The sequence below is a fragment of the Phodopus roborovskii genome, unplaced genomic scaffold (genome assembly GCF_943737965.1).
Source record: "Phodopus roborovskii unplaced genomic scaffold, PHOROB, whole genome shotgun sequence".
NCBI lineage: Eukaryota > Metazoa > Chordata > Mammalia > Rodentia > Cricetidae > Phodopus > Phodopus roborovskii.
The window spans coordinates 2,088,866-2,114,835 of NW_026126442.1; the positions used below are offsets into that span (position 1 = coordinate 2,088,866).

The window sequence follows — 25,970 nt, forward strand, 5'->3', positions numbered from 1 at the left end:
ACCAGGGAAGAGATCTACCAGATGAGCCACATCCCTAACCCACAGCAGCTTTTAAGGCAATCAATTCCAGATCTGTTTCTCCAACTGATCCGTCATCAAAATCCCCCTGCCCAAGTAAGTGCTGATTACCCAGCCAGTGCTAAATACAGTGCTAAAGGGTTCTCCTCCCCAGATTCCTCCCTTTATGAAACCAAGACCCATTATTTTTCTTGCAGTGCTAGGGCTCAAACCTCACAACCTTATACCTACTAGGCAAGTCCTCTATCACTGAGATACACCTCAGTCCACAGTGTTGTGAGGCAGTGTCTCACTGTATTGCCCAGCCTCATCTGGAATGCACGGGCTTATCTGCCTGTCATGTGCCAGGAATCACAGCCATGTGCCATCCCTTCTGGCTGATGGCCAATTCTTAATTTAAAAAATATTATTTAAAGCTGAGTATGCTGATGCATGCCTTTAATTCCACCACTGGGGAAGTAGAAAAGGATGTTGACATCGAGATCAGCCTGAGCTATGTAGTGAGACTCTGTCTCAAACAAAAGAAAAACAGGAAAAAGAAAGTAGCTAAGGAAAAAGATTTAAAACCAAAAACTGTAGATAAGTGATGGGGAAATGGCGTAGTCAGTAAAGTGCTTGCTGCATGGATAAAAGGACCTGAGTTCAACCCATACCTGCACACATGCATACATGTTCACGCACACACACAAATTCGTTTTTATAAGAAAAATGCTTGTTCTTGTTAACTATGCATCTTCCTTGGTGTTGTCACGGGTATGCAAAAAAGTACTGAAACTCCAAATAGTTGTGGGATAATCTTTTTGCACATTGTGAAGATGTGTGTCTCCGCCTAAGGCACCTGGTTGGCTTAATAAAGAGCTGAATGGCCAATAGCTATGGAGGAGAGGTTAGGCGGGACTTACAGGCAGAAAGAGGAACTCAGGACAAATCAAGGTGAGAGGAGATGCCAGTGAGACATGGAGGAAGTTGGACATACAAAATGTAACAGAGGCAAAAAGCCCCATGGTAGAATGTAGATTAATAAAAACTGATTAATTTAAATTATAACAGCTAATTAAGAACAAGCCTAAGTTTAAGGCCAAGCTTTCAAAATCAATAATAAGTCTCCATGTCATTATTGGGAAGCTGGCAGCCTGACATAAAGACCTCCTACATTTGAAGCCCAAGGTGAGGCATGTAAATCCACATAGGGCCTGAGAAAGCTGGGAAAAAAAAAAAAAAAAAAAAGATCTGAACACAGAGTCAGAAGTGGCTTCTAGGCATCTGCTGTCTGTCTCTCCAGTAGCTCAGTATTGGCAGCATAGAGAGGTGCAGCTCTTTTAACAGGCCCTGCTATGCAGCAGAGCACTTGACTGACACACTACCAGCAGGAGAAACTGCGTGCTGCTGTGTGGACACAGCAGCTTCCCAGAGCTGAGATGGTTAGGTGGACCCAAAGTGGGTGGGGACTGGATGACACCCCATGACTTATCATTACATTCCACCTTTTTATATGGCATGGATGGAGACTTATATTACAATTTGGCTATGCAGTCCAAACGGACTTATAAAGTTGACAGATACCTTTAACCTGTTCAAACATAAAACAGAAAATCATATTTAGCATACTGCACATTTCATACTTGTGTTAGTGCAGATATGTATGTTATCTTTAAAAGTTTGTGTGTTTTCAGAAGGAAACAAAAACAAAAAAGCAGACACCAGTGAAGACAAGTAGCCCAGGTGATCCATCCCCCTCAGAATGCCTCTGTCACAGTTTCCTCAAATCTACATCCAGGACAACTTCAACCCTGCTCACCAAGATGGTCCAGCCTCACATACTAGGCTCGCCAGGACTTCAGATAAGCCCTGCACTTTCCCATTACACAGAAACTGGACAACAAATGATAAAGCTAGCTCTCCTAGGATTTGACAATTATTCCAATTTTCTTAGGGTGCCCTAAAGATACCATCACACCAAGACAACAAGAAACAGTCTAGAGAATATTATGCCCACATTCCCAAGAGATGGGGTGGGTAAGTTTTGGTCTTTCAGTGGGTTATGGATGTTTATAATGATTTAGGGGGGTTAGTTACAAGCTGTTATTGGTAATGGTCACAAAAAAAGCTAAACAAATGATACTGGATTCAGGGACCTCTTTCTGAAAAGAAAATGGGGGTGGGGAATATAGGAATGAATGGAAAATATTTTACACTGGTATGGATATGTGTAAAGTGACAGAAATTTAAGGCTATTTTTGTTACAACATACTGTATATGTTTCTACTTTTGCTTAAGCTATTGCACCTATGAAGATCATTTAAAAATGTAAAGTTCTTGTCCTTGAAAGCTATTACTATCAACTATTTAAAGTAACTAAAAAAATAGAGATTAGTAGTCATCTATAACAATCAAACTTTGTCACATTAGGTATGTTTACAAGGTGAGAGATATATTTTAGGTAGATAGATGATCTTCAAATACTTCAGAGATCCACAGACTATGACATTTAAGATGTTTTTAATAACATGAGACTTTTCATGATAGTGAGACTCGTCTGCTACTGGCAGCATCAATTTTCTTTCATTGTGATCAAGTTAGCTACTGGGCAAGAAATTGCCCTTGCCTCAACTGCTGGCAGTGTGCTGTCCAAATCAGACAAGTAGGACACAAAGGAAGGCAACTGCCAAACTTTGCCAAGACAAGGAGGCCAGCCCTTCAAAATTCCTGCTTCACAGAAAAGTCTGTCGGATATCCTAGGCCTTTAGGCCAAAGATGGATGCCCCAGTGTTGCAGAGGAACCTTGGGTGACTGTCCAGACAGCCAGATGTCTCTGATGTTTCTACAGTTTTGGAAGTTGTTTGCTCTGCTGTTTACTCAGATAAAATTATATCCTTCTCAGGTCTCTGATAGGGTTGAAGATGAGATAGTTATAGTTTTACAGTTTTCCTTGTTACCATATTCAAAAAAAGAAACTTACAATGTAAAGTTTGTAAGATTGAGAGACATAAAAATTTAAGTTGTAAAATGTTTTAAGGTCTAAAAAGATATTTTTAGGATGGTAATATAAGGTATGATAGAAAGTGGTTTAGGTATTAAAACTTTGGATTCATCAAGATAGGATAGATAATAGAGTAATTTCTGCACATTTGCCAAATAGAAATGGACTGAACATTGTAAATGTAACTCTTGCCTAATAATCATTCTTTTTTTTTTTTTAATGTGCATTGGTGTTTTCCCTACATGTACGTTTATGTGAGAGTGTTGGGTCCCCTAGAATGGAGTTACAAACAGTTGTGAGCCACATGTGGTTGCTTGGAATTGAACCCAGGTTCTCTGGAAGAGCAGTCAGTGCTCTTAACCATTGAGTCATCTCTCCAATCCAAACTGTTCTTATTGAATATAATTTTACTGTATTAGAATTAAAACCTTTCCTTTTAATTAGAAAAAGGGGAAATGTTGCAGGATATTTTTTTTTGTATGTTGTAAAGTTATGTCTCTGCCAAAGGCAGATTGATTTAATAAAGAGCTGAATGGCCAATAGCTATGCAGGAGAAATTAGGCAGGACTTCCTGGCCGAGAGAGGAACTCAGGATCAGTCTAGATACATGAGGGAGATGCCAGCAAGCCACAGAGAAAGCCAGACATATAAAATGAAAGAGAGGTAAAAAAGCCACATAGCAGAATGTAGATTATTAAAACTGGTTAATTTAAATTATAAGAGCTAGTTAGGAACAAGCCTAAGCTAAGGTCAAGCTTTCATAATTAATAATATGACTCCCTGCCATTATTGGGGAGTGGTGACCCAACAGAAAGCCCTCCTACACCAAACTAGAGTGTCAGAAATTTGGGTGTTTAAACAAGGTAACACAACAGAGCTCCTACATAAAGGGATGTGTTCCCTATTACAATTTCTTGTACATAATAAGTATAAACACACTCATATTGTTTTAGATAATTTTATATTAAGATAAACTATTCTACTAATAAACAAACTATTTCATTATAGTAAAATTCTACCTGAGGTGGGTGTGGAGAAATGAATACCCTAGTGATCCCAGCACTTGGGAGGCAGAGGTAGAGGCAGGAGGATCTCTGTGAACTGGAGGCCAGCTGTGTCTACACAGTGAGACTGTGTCTCAAAAACAAAAGCTCTGCCAAAGTATAATAGAACAGGATAGGCTTGTGGGCAAGCAGGGCCGACACTCTGAGTAAGGTGCCATGGCCATTGTCTTAAGTTAGGGTTTCTATTGCTGTTATGAAATACTGTGTCCAAAAGCAAGTTGGGGGGGGGGAGGGTGTATTTGGCTTACACTTCCACATCACAGTTCATATCAAAGGAAGTCAGTACAGGAACTCAAACGGGGCAGGAACCTGGAAGCAGAGTTGATGCAGAGGGCATGGAGGGGTGCTGCTTACTGGCTCGCTCCCCATCGCTCACTCAGCCTGCTTTCTTATTATAGAACTGAGGACCACCAGCCCAACGTGGGTGTTTCTAGTTAAGAAAATACCCTACAGGTTTGCTTATAGCCCAACCAAATAGAGATATTTTTTAATCTCTCACTTGAGGTTCCCTTCTCTCTGATGACTCTAGCTTATGTTTATAGAAAACTAGTTACACCTGACCTGGACTCATCTCCACACAACTTGCCTTAAGTGGGGGGTAAAGGCCACACACCCCAGGACCTTTATGGGAAAACAAAAGCTAGTATTACCCCTGGGTGTGGCAGCTGGTTGACAGAAAGAATGGAGGCTCTTCCCCACCTGGGTTTCACACAATAGAACTTTCAGGAAAAGTTCCACCACACACAGGTATGGGAGAGACCGTGCTATGCAAATGACCTATAAGGGCTCGTGTGGCCATGGCCCAGCACTTTTGGAGCATACACTTTTTATTTCCAACCATGCGTTCCTGGTTCCATTCTTTGTTTTGGGACACAAGAACTTGAATACTTTAACAGATGCCCCTGGGATATTTTTGTGACATGTGGCCCAGGACCCAGGTCTTGTCTATAACTTCTGGGCAATGGGAGGAAAGTCAGCTTGGTCCCAGATCACTAGGAAATCCCTAGTGCTAGAGATGAGAAAGGATTGCTGACAGGGTCTTTCCCAAGATCCATGGACGAGATACCTACCCAGACCAAGGATGAAACACAACACTGGGTAGCTCTCTCACTGCCAGTCTCTCCTGTGCAGGCTGACAAACACCAGTCATACAGTACTGGGAGGGTGAAAGAGGGGCCAGGTGCAAAGGAAATATCCCGAGAAAAGCAGCAGAAGCCAAAGACAAAGGAAACCGAAGTGAATGCCACCACCATTCAAAGTAGTTCAATTTGTGCCAAGCCTGACCCCACCCAGGAAGACCACAGGAGCATGCCCATTTCCAAATGCAATACTAGTTACTAGTGTCTTATACAAGACGCCTGACTTCCAAGGAATTACAGCCTACACAAAAATCACTGGGCTTCTTGGAGCCCCAAGCAACCTGGCTGCTTCTGCCAGCTGTCACCCTGCCGGGATATTTTAGGACTAGGGAAGTGGTAGCCCTCTGGCCATTGATCAAGACCTTGACTCCCAATTCAGGAACTTGCCCAGCAAGCCCTACACTCCCACCTGTAACTTTTGGCTTGTGTCCCCTGCCACTCAGCACTCATAATGGTGACTTCCAAACACATGTTGACTTTTTTTCCTTTTTAGTGACAATCCCTGAAAATCAGTTTCTAGGTTCTTTGCTAGAAACTAACCAGGAATTCCTGGCCACATGACTCCGGCCAAATGTCTCCTGGGTCAATTGCTTAAGACAGCTACAGTGAAGGCGATGTAAGTTCTCATTTGTCCTTGTTGATGCTTCCAACCTTGACCTGCACAAATCACAGCTCCCTTGTGTTTCCAGCACATCAGCACACACCTCTCCACACTCCAGGCTGAGAAGATGGCACCTCTGCCAGGTGTCACCGGCCCCAACTCAGAATGCCCAGAGTTAAGCTCATCTCTGTTCACACCTAACTTCCATGTTTCCTTCCATAACTGCCTGGTGCCAGAAATTCAGGCTTCAATTCTCAATTATCCTTCCCTGCCCCCCCTTTCCCAGGTCGCCTGTGCTCTCCAGCTCTGGAACATAGCTACCTCCAGCCTTGTTCCCCTCCCTTCCATCTTTAGGAGCCCCACAGAGTGAGTTTTGTATGGCAGATCTGACCACAAGGCCTCTCCGTGGTTCTCAGCCACCCCACCCCAGGGTTCCAACCTCTGCAGCTCTGCCAGACTCCCTGCCTAGACTCCTCCTGGCGCTTCCCCTCCCACCACAGCTGCTGAGGAACTCAACTCCCTGTGGTGCTGTGTCCCTGCTCCAGGCTCTCTCCCTCACCTCCTACTCTCCCTGCAGTGTGAGCCAGTGGCATTACTTTAGGGCCTGTCCTGGCTCCTGGAAGCACCCGAACTTCCAGGTTTCTATGGCACACCGCTGGAGCTTCCATCAGAGGACCTCTCAACTAGACTGCTATCACCTTTAAATAATGGCTTGCTGAGTACCGGGGCACTGCTCTCTCTCTCTCTCTCTCTCTTTTTTAACATTAGGGCCTAGATCCGTAGCCGAGACTGCCCGTGAATCTGCTTTAACCTCCTGGGTGCTGAACTTGCAGGCGTGCCCCTCCATGACCAACCTCGTACTTTCTATATGTAGCCTGCTATCATCTTCACCACACCTGAGGGAAGCACGGGCAGCAGGGCCAGCATTCCACTCAGCAGCCATGCCATCAATAACTATGTGATAAGAAAAGTCCTCCCTGAGGCCCAATCCCCACCTTTCGTCATGGCACCTGTGGAAGTAAACTAGCCTCCTTCCATGACTGTGGCCTTTCAAGACAAGGTCTCACCATGTAACAGGCTGGCCAACCTCCTGCTTCAGCCTCTCATGTATATATGCCAGATATACACAACAGGCTTGGTCCTCTTCCCTTAAAAACAAAATCAATTTTCTGCTTATACCATAGTATAGTTTTGTGTTTTCACAGTAACACCATCTAACGATTTCCTTAGAAGTGGGCCTGGTAATATCCACTTACAATACACTTGTAATTAACCATTCTAGATGCCTTTAAGCCCCATATTGGACTCTGTACAATGCTTATCGGTTTATGAGCACCTCTGCTAATGTTACAGCACCAGGCCCTCAGACCTCGGAGAGAAGCCACACTGGAACACTCTTTTCCACAGTATAGTGGTGCAGGTAATTCCCAGTGCAATGGTGGAGAGCTGGGACCACAGCCCAGCTGCGTAGCTACGCTTGCTTCTGCATGGCCTTCTGTCCACCCTTCAAAACCCTCGTGGCACCAACCATTAACAGGCACAGAAGTTGTTCCACAGCACTCAGCGTGACTTCAGCTTCAAGACACTAATCCCATCAGTGGCTGGCGGGCTGCTCTTAGTGTGATGCCCATCTTTCAGCACTCTGGGCAAGGTAGCTCCTGCTTGCTTCCTACAGTTTGTCTTAATTTTTTTTTTTTAGATTTATTTTATTTTATACGTATGGGTATTTTCCCTGTATGTACGTATATGCTTGCCTGGTGCCCATGGGGTTCAGAAGAGGGCTTTGGGTCCGCTGAAACAGGAATTACAGATGGTTGTGAGCCACCATTTGGGTGCTAGAAACCAAATCTGGATCTTCCGGAAGAGCAACAAGTGCTAAACCATCTCTCCAGCCCCCAACCTCTCAATGTGTTCCAGTTGCATGGGCAAATCAACCTCACAAACAGGCCCAGAACAGGATGTGCTTGCTTCTAGAATGCACTCCCTTTTGACCACCACATATGCTCCCCTTGCCCTGCACCCTCTGCTCTAGTCATCCTACTCCTGCAGAGACCCTTTTCAACCATCCCGCTGGATTCTAAAATGAAGGCAGTGACCATGCCAAACAGGCAAACTTATTTCTTCTACAAACAATCAAGGGAACATGTCTGAGAAGCAGAATAACACGTAAGTGGAGGTATAAGACCTGGGCTCTGTCTCAGACTTGCTCAATGACCCTGAGTAAGACTCAGGGTCTTACTCTCTGGGCCTCTGTTTTCTTTTCTGGGAAATGGGAAGAAGTTTGCCTTCTCCAACTTAGATGATGGACAGGAAGTCGGGTACATCTAAAAGCTTCAAAATCATTTAAAAAATGCAAATAGCTCATCACACCCTTTCCACACAGCCACAGGAGCCCTCTCAAAAAAGCATGGCTCATGCTCTCGGCAATGGTCACCCATCGAGGCCTCAGTCTACAGTGCCCGCCCTTGGGACAGCACCTTGCTATTGTGTATACACCTCACTGCATAAGTTAGGTTCCGGAAGATGTTTCCTTCCATCTTGGCTCGGCCGTAAGAGCAAACGAAGACACCACCCTTCCCATCCCGGAAGAGGCACTTGCGGATGAGGCAGCCCTGCACAGAGCTGGCTAGGGCCATGGCTTCCTTGTCCTTTTGTAGCTCCTGATGCAGTGAGTTGAGCACTAGACAGCTGGGCAGCTGAATGGATGCTCCTGGCAGTGGAGGGCCCAGAAAGGAGCCGCCCAGGACAGGGCGTGGGCCCTGTACCTGGTAGGACAGTCTGTACGTGAGCTGCTCATCATCCTCGTCCTCACCGCTGGGGCTCAGGCCACCATCACTGCTCTCTGGAGTCTGGGCCACCCTCTCCCCATCGCTGCCCACTTCTGCCTCCTGGGAACCAGTCTTGGAGCCTGGCTTTGGAGAGCTGGAGGCTGGGCTGGTAGGACTCTGGCTGCCCTCGATGACAATGTCACAGGTCCTTGGACTCCAGGCCTGGTCCCGGCTCTCTAGGTCCAAGGACATTAAAAAATCATGGTGTTCTGCAGGGAGCAAGATTGGAGAGGACTTGATTAGGCCCAGCAGGTACTTGTAGGCCCAGTTCTTATCTGCTGACGGGTGACCCTCAACAGTTACAGAGTTGTTTTCGCTACCCACAAACTCACAGTTTTCCAACATACACAAGGGCACGTTGTGCAAAAAGACATGGGTGTTTTTGAAGGTACAAAATTTCACTTGGCAGGTACCCGGGCCATGGACCTGGATGTGTCCATTCTCAAAGTTGCAGTTGTCAAACTGGATGTGACCTGATGTGGTCTGGGGGACAAGAAGGAGAAGACATGGTAAGAAGCCAAACTTTGTTTTGATGGTCATCACCCAAACTACTCTTCAATGAGGGCAGAGACAGAAAGGCCCTTGGTTTCATGTCCTACCCTTCTGTAAAAGGCTGGGATGTCAGCTGTCACTCAAAGGAACTGGAGAGTAGGTCCACATCAAAGAAGCACAAGAAAAACTGCCAATCATTACATCCTTCTAAATCCATTATCCTTCTAATGGGCACAGTAAAGGACAGGCAAGAAGGGACTGAGCACTGCCTTGACTGGGACAGGCTATGGGGTTGGCCCAGCCACAGGCACTGGGAGAGAACAATCTGTGCAGCTACTGGTGTGTGATGGAGCAAAGCAAGTGGCAGGTCTTACCTTCGAAGAGGAAAGACAGGGACTGCTGCCAGGGGTGGAGTATGCTCCGCCTCTTCTAAGTGTGAGACCCAGAGATGGCCTCATCTTTCTAAGTCTCAGTTTCCCTGTCTGTAGCAAGGGGCTTGCTAGTTTATAAGTCACAAAGCTAGCACTCAGTGACAGATAGCTATTATGATCTGAGGTCAAAGACACAAGGACCTCAGGAGTCTGGGGGTAGGATGGGAACGCACAGAACCTGTTAATTCAATTGGGACCCTGGGCCTGAGTGACAGATAAGCTTGGTGAGGTCAAACTGCATTGTACTCTTTTCTGGATTCACATAAACTCCACCAGATACATCACAACCATAAAACAAAGGAGTGTCCCATGAGTCTAACCAACAACCCAAGCAGACCTACCCCTTAAGCAATTAAAAACATCCTCTATCAATGACAGCCTTGAGAGTTTTTGGAGGAGGTAACTTCCCTGACCCCAGGTGTTCTTGGGGCTTCCATAGGCTCCATGGCTGTCCCTGCTGCCACTGAAGCCTTCTTCCCTACTTGGTCCTCTCAGTTTCCTGGAAATGCAGTCAGTGTTGGAGGTCTCTTAAGAAATCACTGAACACTTCTGTGAAATTGTCCTAGCCTTTTCAGTTTTCAGGCAACGGTGAGTGCCTTCTCAGGTCTGCTTTAGCGGCAAAGATCTCCTTTGCGGCAAGGAAGAGGCAAATGTCCCAAAGCTGTGGTGAGTCCACCTGGTTAAACCCTGCCCGTTGGGGAAGGTGGGGGAGCGGCTTCTGCCCACCTGGGTGAAACCCAGGTAAATCCGCACTTCTGACACCAGATAACGCGGTTAAATAAGGATCAGGATAAACAAATAGGCCGAATAGATGTTTATTCAGGGAGAAATAACTTACAACCTAGACAGATGAACACCAGGAAATTCAACCCGATCCTCTCCTGTCCGAGTCACGCCAGAAAGAGAGCGCCTTTCCTGGCCCCCTCTGACCTCCTTCCACAGGTCACTCCTGTGGAAGGCTCCATGGCTCCACCCCCCAATGGGCGTGGTCAGTGCCACAGACATCTCAGCCCCCTGCCTTTTCAGTTGAAAGACAATCTGGGACCCAGCACTAACCAGAAGGCTGTAAGAAGCCTGCAAGGAGCCTGTCTCCCGAGGAGCTATAGCTAATTACCCTCCTGGAAAACTTACTAGCATCTGACTTTTGTTAACACCCGTCACCGGCCCAAGGAAACCACAGCTTATTCCACAACTACAGATCACCACAGATGTCTGGTTAGATGGGAGGTAGTCTTGACTATTAATAAGGCTTTGATCCAAGCTCTGCCTATACGCCTGAAACTGTGGTTGTGCTGCTGTTGTTGGGCCCCAGTTTCTCTCATCTATAAAGCCAGGGCTGTGGGGAGGAGGAAGTGAGGTCTGTCTGTAAAGCACATGCCTGGTGCATACTGAGCATCACAAATGACCAGTGAGGTGCTGATCATTACAACTGAGACAAACCTGGCCGTGACAGGCCCCTTTCTAGCCAATGCACAGGCTCCCTGCTTTTCCGCAGGACCACCATCTCCTGTGCATGTGCTGTGTTTAGAACATGACTGTTCTGTGCTAATGAAAGGCACAGTATTTCCCAACTTTCCCTCCAGGGGCCCTTGGGAAGCAGCCTCTCCAGCGAGGATGAGGGTGCAGGTGCTGAGAGACACTGCCCTTCTCTGGACATGCTGCTGTCAGCAGCCAATGTCCTGTCACCATGCTGCTACACACTTTGCCACCTCACTGCTCAACCTGGTGCTCTAGCTGATCTGGTTAGGAATAGAAGGAGCATAATATTTTTGTCCTTAGCCCACCTCTCATTCCTGACGTGGCTTTGAAGGAAGTAAGGTACAAAGTATAATCCTGTACTATACTGACCCATGTGCCTACTTTTCAACTAGTTCAATTCTCATGACTATGTGCTTAGGAATTAACCACTAAACTCTCAACCCTAACCCAAAAGGGAAATGCACTAATGAGGCCAAGGTTGTGGGGACGGGACTGGATGGCATCCAATGTGCACCCACCTTATACATGATTGGTGAGAACCAGGCTGGCATGAAGACAAGATTGCACACGCGTGTGGTTGAGCAGTGCTGGTCAATGCTGGCAAGCAGGGCCACCTCACCCAACTTCCCTTGGCCCACGATCTCCACTGGCACCTTCAGGATGATTTCACCTTGCTCCTCGTACACACCTGGGAATAGCACGATTCGATCATAGAGGCTGGCCATGGCTAAGGCACTGCCCAAGCTGTCAAACTCACGGCCTGGCCCAACACTCAAGGTACGGCGCTCCCTCTTCCTGCGGAACAGAGAGAAGCAGATGGAGGACTCCAAGTCCAGCGCATTCTTGGTCCAGGTCTTGGAGGCAAGGTAGTGCTGCTTGAAGGCCTCCCTCCAGGACTCAGGCTCCACATCCGGCTGGTTGGGCCAGTTGGGGTGGCGGCACTCGGTGCAGCCCAGACACAGCTGCCGCCAGCGGGTACTGTCAAGGCTGAGGATCAGCTCATACCAGGCCCTGCAAACCAGGCTGCAGCGGCCCAGGTCAGGCAGATGCAGGTAGGCTAAGATCACACGCCACAGCTCCAGGGGGAGGCCACCCGTTTCCATGGTCACCTGGGAGAAAGACACAAAAGAGGATTTTATCTACTCCCCTTTTACTGTTTCCTTTTTCAAAAAATAACACCTCCTGACCCCAGGGGTGAACAAGTGAACAAGGAACAGCCAATCAGAAAGGTCCATTTCCTCAAGAAGCATCTGTAATGGCTAAGTTTGATTGTTAATTTGGTTAGATGAAGAAACAACTAAGTGATTAGTGAAGCACATGTCTGGGTGAGTCTGATGCAGCTCCAGAGATAAGGCCAGGAGGACTCTGGCCTAATCAACATGTCAGCCTTGACAGATTCATTCTATGATGGCATATCAGAAGCAGTGAAAGGCAGGGCCAAGCCACAGGAAGCCGGACCTGGCAGCATGTCCTTGGAGCTGTATCTTGCCCTGATCTCTTCCTGTAATACTCTTTTCTCTGCTTCCATATGTCTCTAGGCTGGAGAGATGGCTTGGTGGTTAAAAGCACTTACTGATCTTGCAGAGGATCTGAGTTCAGATTCCAAAATCCACATCAAATGGCTGACAACCACTGTTATCCCAGCCCCAGGGGGATTCTACACCTTCTTCTGGCTCCCACAGGTACCTGCACTCACATAGCATACAAGAACATATATAGGAGCTGGAGAGATGCCTCAGTGGTTAAGAGCATTGGCTGCTCTTCCAGAGGTTCTGAGTTCAATATCCAACAACCACATGGTGGCTCAAAACCATCCATAATGACATCTGGTATCCTTTTCTGGCCCACAGGCATACATGCAGGCAGAACACTGTATACATAATAAATAAATCTTAAAAACAAAAAGAACATGTACACATACAGACTTACACATAAAAATAAATATCTTCTTAAAAACCTGGTCTAAGCCAAGTGGTGGTGGCATATGTCTTTAATCCCAGCACATGAGAGGCAGAGGCAGGTGGATCTCACTGAGTTCAAGGCTAGCGTGGTCTACAAAGTGAGTTCCAGGACAGCCAGGATTGATAGACAGAGAAACCCTGTCTTGAAGAACCAAAAACCAAACCAAACCAAAACAACAACAACAAAAACTCAAAACAAAACAAAACAAAGCAAACAAACAACCCCATTCAATAAGCCAGGTATAGTGGCACATGTCTTTAATTCCAGCACTTGGAAGCAGAGGCAGGTGGATCTCTGAGGTCAGTCTGGTCTACAGAGAGTTCTAGGACAAACAGAGCTACATAATGAGACTCTATCTCAAAACAAACAAAGAAATAAACCCCTGTTCTACCACTTACTCTGTTTTGATATTCTGCCTAACCACATATAGATTTTAAAAATATTTATTAATTTATTTTATGTATATGAGTGAGCTGACTTCATGTATACCAAAAGAGGGACTGATATGATGGGTACAGATGGTTGTGTCACACCATGTGGTTGCTGGGAATTGAACTCCGGACCTCTAGAAGAGCAGCCAGTACTCTTAACCAATGAGCGATTTCTCCAGCCCCCAACAACATATAGTTAAAAGCAACTGTTAACTCTGAAACCATGAGCCAAAATAAGTAATTCTTTTAGATTGTTTTTGTCAGGTATTTGGTCAGAATGATAAGAAAAGTTACTATTATAGACTGTTTTCATTTATCCTGCCATGAGGTTAGTATCTACTGGCTTTGGTCAGGCACGCTATGATCCCAGAACTTCTGGAAACCAGAGTCGTCGTCCCCCCCCCCCCCCCCCCCCCCCCCGCCTTGTGAAAAAAACTTGTGGTACTGTTGCAGGCAGCAAAGCAGGAGGGCTGGAGCCATCTAAGCCCTTTGACATCAGACACGCAGCTATAGGATTCAGAGTTTATCCTGCTGGGCATCAGTCTTGCTTTGGGCCAGTATTTCCTCACTGTGCTTACTCCCTTTCCTCCCTTTTGGAATGGTCACTTATATTAGGTGCCATTGTATGCCCGAAGTATGTAATTTGATCCTACAGGGAGTTACAGTTAAGAGATTGCCCTGAGTCTCAGAAGAGACTTTAGACTTTTTAAAAGGTGTTGAGACTGAAAGGCTACGGAATGTTTGAAGCTGGACTGAATGTACTTTGTATTTTGATATGGTTTTAATCCTATGGGGGCCAGGGAGTAGAATCTGGTAGTCTGAATAAGAAAGGGCCCCAAAGGCTCAGATGTTTAAATGCTTGGTCTTGCATTGGTAGCACTGTTTAGGGAAGATTTAAAGGTGTGTCACTAGAGGTGAGCTTGAGAGTTTACAGATTCATGTCCCTTTGAGTTCACCCTTTCTGTATCCTGCATGTACTCCAAGCTGCCATTTGTCAGCTGTCCATGCCCCGTTGCCTGCCTGATTACACACCATGGTAGTGACAGACTCTAACCTCTGCAACACAGCTCAAATAAACCCTTTCTTCTATCAGTTGCCTTGGCCATGGTGCCTTACTACAGCAAGAGAAAAGCAGCTGATACAGAAGTTGGTACTACTGTTGTGACAGACCTGACCATGTTGGTTTTTGGAGGAATGTGGAAGACTTCAGAACTTGGGATCAGAAAAGCCATTAAACATATAAGAGGAGCTTATTGGGCCATCCTAGTAGTACAGCCATGTTCTTTGCCAAAGTATCACAGAAAAGTTATTATTAGCCTAGTTGCTAATATTGGGCTGGACTTCCATAGTCTACACAGTTCTGAGTAAATATTTTCCTTTTGACATAAGCTGACCACATCCAATTTCTGTTATTAATACCAAAAGCTAGTACACTTTGCTCTCTCTCTTTCTCTCTGATGTCAGGGATCAAGCTCAGGGCCTCACACATGCCAGGCGAGTGCTCTACCATTGAGCTTTAATCCTCATCCTTTCTGTTTTTCATTTTGAGAGAGGGTCTCATTAAACTGCCCAGGCAGGACTCTTGCCTCGATCCCTGGGATCACACTTTTTCATTTCTCCTGCCTAGCTCTGACACCCACACAGCACAATTTTGCTTCCTAGCTCAGACTCAGTCTCCTCCCACTTAACAGGTCCCCTGCCATGCCATTTGTCTTTGTGTCTTTGTTTTCTCTCTCCCTATAAAGAAATGCTCATTTCAAGACTCTACTAGCTGCTTCTCACTTCACTTTTCTTTGTTATTTGTGACTTCAATTTGAAAGCATCAGAACTATCACATCTCCATAAATTTCTTGTTGGAAATATGCAATTATTCATCATCTAAACATCTCCAAGAGCCTGGGATCATCTGAATCAGGACCAGTTGCTGTATCTAGAGAGTATCTTTCGATAATCCCTTGGGGCCTTGGCCTACTTTGTACACCTCTGTCTTCCTTGTCTCGGTGCCCCACTTTCTCTTACTGGTTCTCCTGAGTTAACCACGTACTGTTCTTTCAGGGGGCACTGCATGTTAGGAGTGCACTTCCCAAGATGCCTTATCCACTGAGTCCTTTACTTCTACAAAAGAAAACCGGCAGGTGCTCCAGAGTGAGAGCTTAATCCTAATTTAGATAGCCTGCCACATCTGTCCAGGAAGGTCCTTCTGGGATCTATCGCTAACATCCCATTCCTATGAGAGATGTTAAAAAACATCCACATCACAACTGCCCAGATTACAGCCACTGCTCATGCTAAGTACAGCTTCAACCTAGTTTACTATAAAAGTGTGTGACCCAGACAACTCATCATGTGGCCCATGTGATACACTATAGCACCCAGCATGCCAATTTCTGTACCTTGTGGGTTTCTCATCATTATGATAGCAGCCTGTTAAGAAAGGTCGCCCTAGACCCCAATTCAGTTACAAAGACTCAAAGATTCAGTTACAGCAAAACCCATCTAAAACTGAGCACAAAACACAAGCTTACTACACTAGTTATAACTAAGTCAATAGGTAGAGGTGAATCTCCGTCAAGTCTCCACCCTAATTTTCAGGTGAATAATTGTTTCCTCAACCAGATATAAATTTACCATATAAACGAAGCTTTGAGGACCCCCTTCCATGCATAATGAGATGGATCTAGAAATTTCTACACAGAAATTCTTCCATTGATAATGTGAATAAGGAATCAGAGCGGAAAAACCCTGAAGTGGTGGCATGTGACTTTACTCTCCAACTCAGGAGTAGGAGGGGGCGGCTCTCAGTCCTGGTCCTGGTCTACACGTGGGACTCTGCCTCTCTTTGAGTGGAGGTGCTAAGACCATGGGGGTCAGTCTGTTGCTATAGGAAAACCCAGTCCTTTCCAGTTCCAGAGCAGGTGAAGCTGTAGATTAGTGGTTCTCAGCCTTCCTAACGCTGTGACACTTTACTACAGTTCCTCATGCTGTGGTGACCTCTAACTATAAAATCTTTCATTGCTGCTTCAGAACTGTAATTTTGCTACTGCTATGAATCAAAATGCAAATGTCTTTGGAGACAGAGGACTGCCAAAGTGTGGAGACCCATGGGTTGACAATGGCTGCTCTGAAGGCACATGGCAAAGCCTCTGGAAACCCTGAGATTGCCCATTCCATGGATGCTCCACAGGGACCTCAGAGACCTTCTCAAAGCTGAGCAGGTGTCTAGCTCTTAGTTCCTTCCTCAGCTGGTCTTACTTCTGTCCCCCTGGAGCCACTCAGGTTCTACACTCTTACACAGTCCACATCGGCAGAGACCTTGAGTGACAGACTCAGCATCTGCAACTCTAGCACAGGTTTCTCAGGAGGGGCATGACCTGAGTGGAGTTGTAGTTTAAGGAGATCAAGAAGAGGTAATTGCAATAATGAAGGCAGGAACTCACAACTTTGCAAATATTAAATGGTAATGTCTTCCCCTCAGATTGTGGGCTTATCTGGGAAATTTTGGGCAAAGGCATCTGTAATGATTTGAGTATGTCTCAATACAATCTATGTGCTAGAAACTTAATCTCCAAAGTCATGTCAGTGGTGCCTTTGGGAGCCAATTACCATTAGATGAGGTTCTTAGAGTAGGATGCCCATGATGGCATTAGCGACAATTCACTAGCCATCTTGGCATGCAATGGCCTCTGTCATTTTAATGTGGAAAAAGAGACCTTTCCTAGAGCAGATGCTGGAACTGTGCTGTTAGGTTTCATTTTTTAAGGTAGAGTCTTGCTATGTTATACAAGAATAGCTATTGGGCTCAACTGATCCTCTTGTTTCAGCCTCTCAAGTACCTAGGAACAGGCACATCCCATGTGTCCATGCTCTTGGACAGAAGCTAAATAAACATCTTGCTTTTTTTCCTTTAAATCAGCTGTGCTCAAATATTGTGTTATAGCAATGGAAAACAAAGACCACATCTCACACAGAACCCTCCAGGGTTTTGGGTTTGAGGCAACAGTCCAGCTGCTGCTCTCTCAAGAGGCAGCCACTTTCTATCCTTCCTTCAGATTCACTTGTGTCCCCAGGTCCAGGGGTCTGAGTCTAGAATGAGGCCAAGGCCAACACTTCTTCCTTCAGAAACCCTTTGAAGCTCCCACAGAGATCTCCTTGCATCCACTGTCACTTCCCTGATGTTCTATTTGGCTTTATGTATGCCGTCTTCACATTAGTCCACAGGGAGCCAGGCAGCAGAGGGATTTCTCTAACTAGGTAACACTTTTTAAAAAGTGTGTTCTACAAGTTCTGCCTTTCCTTTTTGCCACTGGGGCCTCTGAGCATGGAATTAAACAGCAACAACAGTCCCTAGGGCCTGTGTACTTGTAGCGTGACGTCTGTAAGAACTGGAAAAACAATGTCCAGGGAAAGGAGACCCGAGGCAGGCTCCCAATACCTCTATATCTAACATGTTCCTAAGAGGTGAGTTCAGGGTTTCTGTGGTCTCTTCCACCTTCCCACTGGAGACAGCCACATGCCTCCAGCCACTTGGAATACCCAGCCTCAGGAAGAGGGGCAGAGGCCTCCTCCTAGGAGATAAAGCCCACAAGACTTGGCTCTCAGCAAGTATACACTTCTGCTTCCCAGGACTGTGGCTCTGAGCAGGTCCTTGAACCTCTCTGAGCACACTTCCTCACCTCTGAACCAAGAAAAATACCTCTCACCAGATGGCTTTTCTGTTTTCTGCCACAGAGTACAGATTTTGACAACTTCTAAAAAAAAAAAAAAGTGATGTTTGGTTAACAAATGCTTGATTATCCACTGTGAGCCAGGCACTGTTCCAAGTACTGAAAAGCAACAAAGAAGACAAAGTCCCTATCCTCAAAGATAGGCAAGAAATTAAGCAAATGTTAACACAAACACTACAGAGAAATGGAGCAGGAGTTGTGTGTGTTCACGTGAACTGCTAGGGGCTATTTTAGACAGGCTGTCTGGGATGGTCTCTGGGAAGTCCTTGAATAGAGGCCTGGTGTGAGATGACATTCTAGTGACAGAATAAAGGCAGAGGAAAGTCTGGTGACCTCAGCCAGTACAGCAGATACAGGACATGCAACAGGACTCTAGAGGAGAAAGTGGACATTGAGCACTGTAGTACTCTCCCCATGCAAAGTGCTCGACAGAAGGCTCGCTCTTTGGTTTTGCTGTCTGTCTTCCCATGGCTTCTTGTCAATCTGGGCCTCAGAATCTGGGATATTTCAGTTCCTTACCTCAGAGTGCCCACCTAGACTGACAGACTCTTATCTCTCCTGAGTGAACTGTAAGCTCCTGAAGGGCAGGGACCCTGTATTACTGTGTGTGATCTGTCTGGAACTCTGCCCACGGTGGATACTTAACACTGAATGAATAAATAGTTACTGAACTGACATTGCTGAGACTTCAAATACTCCACATAGATACCTGTCTAACAGGGAAATAAAACCTAAGCCTGTGGTAGGCTGCATGATTCAGTAGGGAAGAGATAAGAGGCGCTCCTCTACCACACAGAAGATAAAGATTCATCTACCAATCTCTCCCCCAAAATAAAATAACAAGAAACCCTACTATACCTTCTAACCAAAACAATCCATCCATCACAAAACCAAACCAAAACACAGAATGAATGGAAGAGCACTCGGTGTCTTGAGAGAAGGAAAACCCTTTTTGAGAGAATAAAAACCTGCTGGAATGACAGACACACCTGAAATCCCATCAGGAGAAGGCTGACTGGGATCAGTGGGTCCAGGCCAACCTAAGATATGTCCAAGCAACAACCTGTCTCAAAAAGAATGTTATTTTTCCCAATGCATTATTTCATCTTTTTCTCTTCATACCTCTTCGAAGTGATACAATTCAAAACAGCATTCTCAGGATCTAGAGGTTTGTCTCTGATGTCACCATATATGTACTCGGTCAGATGTGGCTTTTTAAAAAAAGATTTGTATTTATCTATGTATGTGTGTATGTGTTTGTATAAAAATATGTCTCATGACTGAAGGTGTCTGCAGAGGCCAGAAGAGGGTGTCAGATCTCCTGGAGTGTAGTTCGGGGAACCAACTCTCAGACTCTGCAAGAGCAGCAAGGACTTTATTATTTAAGTTTTTATTTTTCAAGACAGGGCTTTTCTGTCTCCAAACTGGCACTCACTCTACAGTTCAGGCTGACCTTAAATTCAGAGACCCACATGCCTCAGCCTCCTGAGTCCTGGCCCCACCATAGGCATGCCCCACCACTCCCAACCAAGAGCAGCAAGTACTCATAACTGCTGAGCCATCTTTTTAACAAGGCCACCAAGGGACCTGTGTGGACTGTAAGCTTGAGAAACACTGACTGAGGGAGTACTGTCTTCATTGTAGAGATCTATGAAGGAACTCAGCCTGAGAGAACTCAAATGACAAGGTACTTGCCCAAGTCACTGCTAGAGAGAGGATCAGGGTGGCAAGCAAGCTGAGTACCTGAAATGTGAACAGGAGTAAGGCAACCTGTTGAGAATTGGAAGAACATTTGTAGAGAAACTAGGTGTCAGTAAAAGCCTGTAGGGGAAGCCGTTGTTAGACTGATATAGTTCCAGAGTCAGCCAGAAAAGCCAGCTGGTTCCCAGGATACCTCAACCAGAGCTATTAGTTAATTTGGGGAGCTGCCTTGAGTCCTGCACAGAAGGTTCTATGACTCCTTCACATTCTAGCTTGGGCTCTTCCTCCCCCTCATTGGCTGACCTTCAGGCCAGTGATTGAACTCTGCTTTCATGTCCTATGATCAGATAATGACAAAAATGGCCCATCAGGGTGCATACACTTGCGATACCAGCATTTGGGTGGTAGCAAACAGGAGGACAGTGAGTCTGAAGCCAGTCTGGACTATAGACAAGACTTAGTGTCTCAAAAAAAAAAAAAAAAAAAAAAAAAAACAAACAAACAAAAAAAAAAAAAAAAACAATTGCTGCCTACTTACAGAAGGGCATCTTAGTTTCCAAGTGGTGGGAGATTAGATTTGGTTTTAAAAATCAGTAAGGACAAAGGATCTAGGCAATTCAAGCCTTTAGTGTCCATGTGGAGGGAAAACAAGATCTTTCCACCCACACTGTGAGGCATACAAAGCACCAGTTTAAATAAGAACAAACTGTGCAATGCAACAACTGTAATAGGTTAATGATTTAAAGCCCCAAATCAAAGGAGATGTCCCCACCTTTGTGGATTTTAGTTCAAATCTGTTCTAAAGAAATACAAAATAAAATATGAGCCACAAAAAAGCCCGCACACAGGCCTGTCTCACTCACATCCACAGACTTTGGAAATAAGAAAAAAAAAAAAAAAAAAAAAAACCTTAAAATTCCGAGGGCAGCAAATGTCTCAGCTGGGCACTCCATCGTTTCTTCAAGCCTCAGTTCTCTTCAGTCTAACGGATGGTATTTTCAGCACTGAAATCAGATGCTGTATTTCAGAACACTGCACTCACTAAAGTCAGGAGCTCTGAGTGCTTCAGGCCACACAGGGACTCCCTTTACCCTTCTCTGTCAGCCCAGGACCTGTTCACTGAGGTTCATGTAGGAAGGAAGATGCATCAGGGCATCCTTTCAACTGGTCCTCAATCCTGATTCTCACAAACATAATAAACAAACCTGAAAGGACAAGGAAGCATGTGTTTGGGGTTTTTGTTTATTCTTGTTTTGTTTTTAAGGGACAGTCCCCCCTTGCTTGGCCTGAAAAGTCAATATACAGACCAGGCTAGCCTCTAATTCAAGAGATCCAGCTGCCTCTGCCTCCCTGAGTGCTGGGTGTGGATAACCACACCCACCAGGAAGACATTTTGAGGGCTTGCTTTATTCAGGTACTGCGTCACTCACAACACAAACTGCACGGCAAATCTCATCCCCAGTCTCTGGCAGTCATATATCTGGATGGATTCCTAACCTGGACTAAGTTCAAAGTCTCTGGAGTACAGCCATCTGCCCAAGGTCCCTGCTTACAATGTTGGGTGTCATGGCTAGTAATGGCACAGAACCCTTGACCATGCATCACAGATGTATACATATACCCACAGACCACAAAAAAGGTGAAGTTGGCCCTGCAATTATTTTTTCACTTTTATTAATAATATTTTACATTCCAGTCCCAGTTCCCCCTCCCTCCTCTCCTCCTGTTTCCCCCATTTCCCTCCAACCCCCCCTCCCAACTGCTCCTTGGAGAGGATAAGGCCTCCCCTAGGAAGTCTACTAAGTCTGTCCCATCATCTCGTTGAGGCAGTGGTCCTGAAATTATTATTGAGCATCACAAAATGTCTAGTTTGGACTGAGAGCATTTTGCTAGGAAGCCTAAAGACTTAGAATTTCAAATCAAAACTCTCCAAAAACCCAGGGCACCTTACCTGCAGGGCAAGTAGGGTCCAACCACTTACACATGGTCAGATAGTCACCTTCTGCCTCCCAACCAGCCACAAACTGCTCCAGCCACTTCTCTGTAATCACTCTCAGCTTGAGGCGATTTCCACACTAAGTGATTGCTACTTTACTGGTGGCAGTAAACATTCAATGGAGTCAGACTGGTCTCCGGCTGTCCTTCCTCGGATATAAAACTGAGGTAATATGACCTCAGGGACTTGTTAGGTGGATGAAAGATGTCTGGGAAGTAGTGACATTGAGCCTGACACATGGATTTCCTTTCCTGTGATGTTTTCCAAAATCACATCCCTTCTATTTCTTCACTGCGTTTTGAGCCACTTTCTCAGCATCTTAGGAAGAAATTAAAATGTCTGAAGTGCAGAGGAAATAGCATTGATTATCTACCTCCCTGGCCTACAATCAGCTGCTCACTAGCAATGGTTGCCAAGGGTTTTTGGTTTATTTTTGTTTTTGTTTTTGTTTTTTTTTAGAATTTTATTTTAATTACATGTCTGTCTCTCTGTTAAGTATGTGCACTTGAGAGAAGATGCCAAGGGTCTTTTTCTTTCAGAATTTTATTTTAATTGTCTGTCTCTCTGTTAAGTATGTGCACTTGAGAGAAGATGCCTGAAGAGGTCAGAAGAGGGCGCTGGATCCTTTGGAGCAACAGAACTCAGGTCCTCGGAGCAGTAAGAGCTCTCAATACTGAGTCATTTCTCCAGCACCAATAATTCTTTATTCTGAGGTAAAGAGGTTCCTGGGTCCTGGTCATCAAATGGCAAAGAGAGTAAGTTCTCTTATTCACAAAAGGATAGTTATAACAGCCTCAGCAGCAGAAATTCACTGGTGGGGGGGAGAGGTATGGCCCCCAAGTACTGCATATCAAACTGTTTTTTCTTTTGCAAGTACAACTAAGGGAGTGAATAGTAAGAACTTAAGGACCTTATGCTGGGGCTTTCCAGAACACGGTGGAGAGTTTGGATTCACAGAAGCCACAAGTAGCCAGACTTGCTCCACACTCTTCTTTTACTCTATGTACATTTTTTTTTTTTTTTTTTTTTTTTTTTTTTGGTGGCATTAGGGATTGAACCCACAGCCTTGTGCACACTAAGGAAGCTTGCTACTGCTGAGTTACATACATTACTAAGCCTTTTACTTTTGTTTCTCTACAAAGGACCCTGCTGTCTTGCCTAGGCTGGCCTCAAACTTTCTACTATACATGAATGTATGTCCCTCATTTTTATACATTTATTTTTTGGTACTGGCAATGACCTTGTGTATGCTAGGCTATCTCCCCAGCCCCCTTTCTTTTGAGACAAGGTCTTACTAAATTGCCAAGACTGCTCTTGAGCTCACTCTGCTGCCCAGGCAGGCCTTGAACTTGTGGGCCTCTCCTTTAGCCTCTCGAGCAGCTGAGATTACAGGCCTAGCATGTTCTCATTCTTAGATCTGTGTTCAGGCCATTTAGCCTGATGGGCTGTCACTCATGGAGACTTAGCCAGGGCAAGGTACCACATGGAATAGAGATTTGACCCAAAGTAGACAAAATATCCATGCCCCTCAGGAAGGGGAGAAACTCAGGAGAGATCACCCGAGGGACTGAAGAATGTAGCTAAAGCAGAACAAGCAAGACAGGGATTCAGAGAGACAAAGAGATCTTCCTTTTTAAAACACGTTTATTTGCTTTACTTTGGAGGAAGGCATCTGTCATAGCATATATGTGGGGGCTGGAGAGCAATTTGTGGGAGTCAGATCTTTCCTTCCACCACGTACATCCTAGGGATTGGACTGGGTGTTAGGCTGGCTTGGTAGCGAGCTCCTTTACCTGCTCACCCATCTCACTAGCCTGAGATTTTTTCTTTTAATATTTTTATTAGTTCTTTGAGAATTTAATACATGTATATAGTGTTGTGGTGGTGTGAATGGGAATGGCCCCCAAAGACTCATGTTGGAAGAAGTGTGCCACTGGGGATGGGCTTGAGGTTTCAAAAGCCCATGCCAGCCACACCAGGCCCAGTGTGTCATTTTCCCTGTGTCTGTTTCTCCTTCTGCTGCATTGCAGATGAGATTTGAGTTCTCAGCTGCCTCTCCAGCACCATGTCTGCCTACCACTATGTATTCACCGTGATGATCATGACCCTCTGACAGGTAATGCCTCAACTAAAGTCTCTCTTCTGTAATTTGTCTGGGTCATGATGTCTCTTCATAGCAACAAAACAGTAACTAAGACAAATGTATTTGACCGTGTTCATACCCCACTCCTTCCAGATAAGTCTTCTAACATCCACCTAACTCCGTGTCCTCTTTTCAAAAACGCCAAGTCCCAGCACTTGGGAGTCTGATATTAGTGTTTTCCATACATGCATGGGTGTGGAACAGTTCACTGGTTAAACTATCAGAGGTGGCGGCTTCCTCCTCCTCCTTCTTCAGTTTTACAAGACAGGGTTTCTCTGTGTAGCCCTGGCTATCTTGGAACTTGCTCTGTAAACTAGGCTGGCCCTGAACTCAGAAATCCATCTGCCTCTGTCTCCCCAGTGCTGGGATAAAAGGTGCCTGCCACAACAGCCTGGCTTCAAGGCTACTTTTTAAAAGAAAACTGACTTACCCTCCCCTAGAAGCCATCAACTGTGACTAGCTCCACAGCTAAAGGTGTGGGATTGGAGCCCTTCCCAAGCAATGCTGCAATATTGACTAGACTGATCTTTTCAGGTAACAGAGCTGTTGTGGGTCCATGTATACATCAGCCCTGTCATATCCAGAATACACTGTTTCACCCTGGTCCTCTCCAAACTCTTCTGAGATGTTCTTTGAGTCTTGTGGAGAAAGTTGGTTCTTATCTGTCACCCTGCACAAAAGTCTGAATGGGTCAAAATCTCAATGTTAGACCTGAAACTCTGAAAATTCACAAGGAGAGTAGGGAGTCTACTTGACGATATGCTTCTTAGGTAAAGGTTGTCTAAATGGGGCCCCAGTGGCCAACAATCAACATGAGGGACCTCATGAAATTAAAAGGCTTCTTTCTACACTGTAGAGGAAATTGTTAATCAACTGAGAGGCAGCCTACAGAATGTGGGAAGAAAATCTCTGTCATACACATCAGACACTGAATTGGTATCTAGATTATACAATGAACTCAGAAAAATTAGACATTAAGAAAACACTACCCAATTAAAAAAAAAAACTAAATAAAGATTTCTCAAAAGAAGAAATACAAGGGTCAGCAAAATGGCTGAGAAGGTGAGGGAAGTTGCCATTAAATCTGACAACCTGAATTCTATCCTCAGAACCCACAGGTGGAAGGCGAGAACCCTCTCCTGAAAATTGTCTTCTGACCTACACGCGCGCGCGCACACACACACACACACACACACACCACGCACATGCACACACTCACACACTGAATGTAATAGAAAGAAAAGAGAAGATGGTGGTGATGACAATGACAACTGAGCACACATGGTGGCTTTTGCCTTTAATCTGAGCATTTGAGAGGCAGAGGCAGGTAGACCTCTGTTATTTCAAGACCAGCCTGGCCTACATAGCAAATTCTCGGTCATCTTAGGGGTACACAGTAGAACCCAGGGTATTAGCAAGGATGTATGGGGAGAGAAACCCTCATTCACTGTTGTTGGGGAAGTAAAGTGGTACAGCCACTATGAAAATCAATGTGGAGTTCCTCAAAGAGCTAGAACTATACCTACCACATGACCCAGCTATACCGTTCCCAGACATGCCCAAAGAACTCTATACCCTACTACAGAAATATCTGCTCATCCATGTTCACTGCTATTCTGTCGACAATAGATAGGACATGGAATGTCCTATCTTGATGTCCATCAATAACAAAAACATGGTACCTATAGTATATGGATGAGCCTGGAAAAATTATACTAAGTGAGGCAACCCAGACCTAGAAAGACAAGCACTGCACGCTTTCATCTGTATGTGAATCTAGTGTGTGTCTAACTTATAAAGTACCTGCCAATCCTGCTGACCTGGAGCCACACTAAAAAAACAAGACTTATGACTTGAGTATTTCACAAAGATGCTATCCTAGTAACTGGGGAAAGAAGTGCTCAATATCAGCAATAACCAAGGAAAGCAAGTTAAAGCCTCAAGAGATAGTATACATACAAAAATAGTTAAATAAGTTGAC

At 45.2% G+C, this 25,970-nt stretch overlaps 1 protein-coding gene across 1 annotated transcript in view; it reads right to left on the reverse strand.

Moving 5' to 3' along the window:
* The window catches only part of Fbxo10 (F-box protein 10), a 44,847-nt gene that overhangs the window by 14,957 nt on the left and 3,920 nt on the right, over positions 1–25,970 (reverse strand). The window contains exons 2-3 of the mRNA XM_051187714.1: positions 11,551–12,141; positions 8,280–9,113 (exon numbers count right to left, since the gene is read on the reverse strand). Of these exons, the coding sequence (XP_051043671.1) occupies positions 8,280–9,113; positions 11,551–12,135 (1,419 nt within the window). The 5' untranslated portion in view covers positions 12,136–12,141. The remainder of the gene's footprint in view (positions 1–8,279; positions 9,114–11,550; positions 12,142–25,970) is intronic.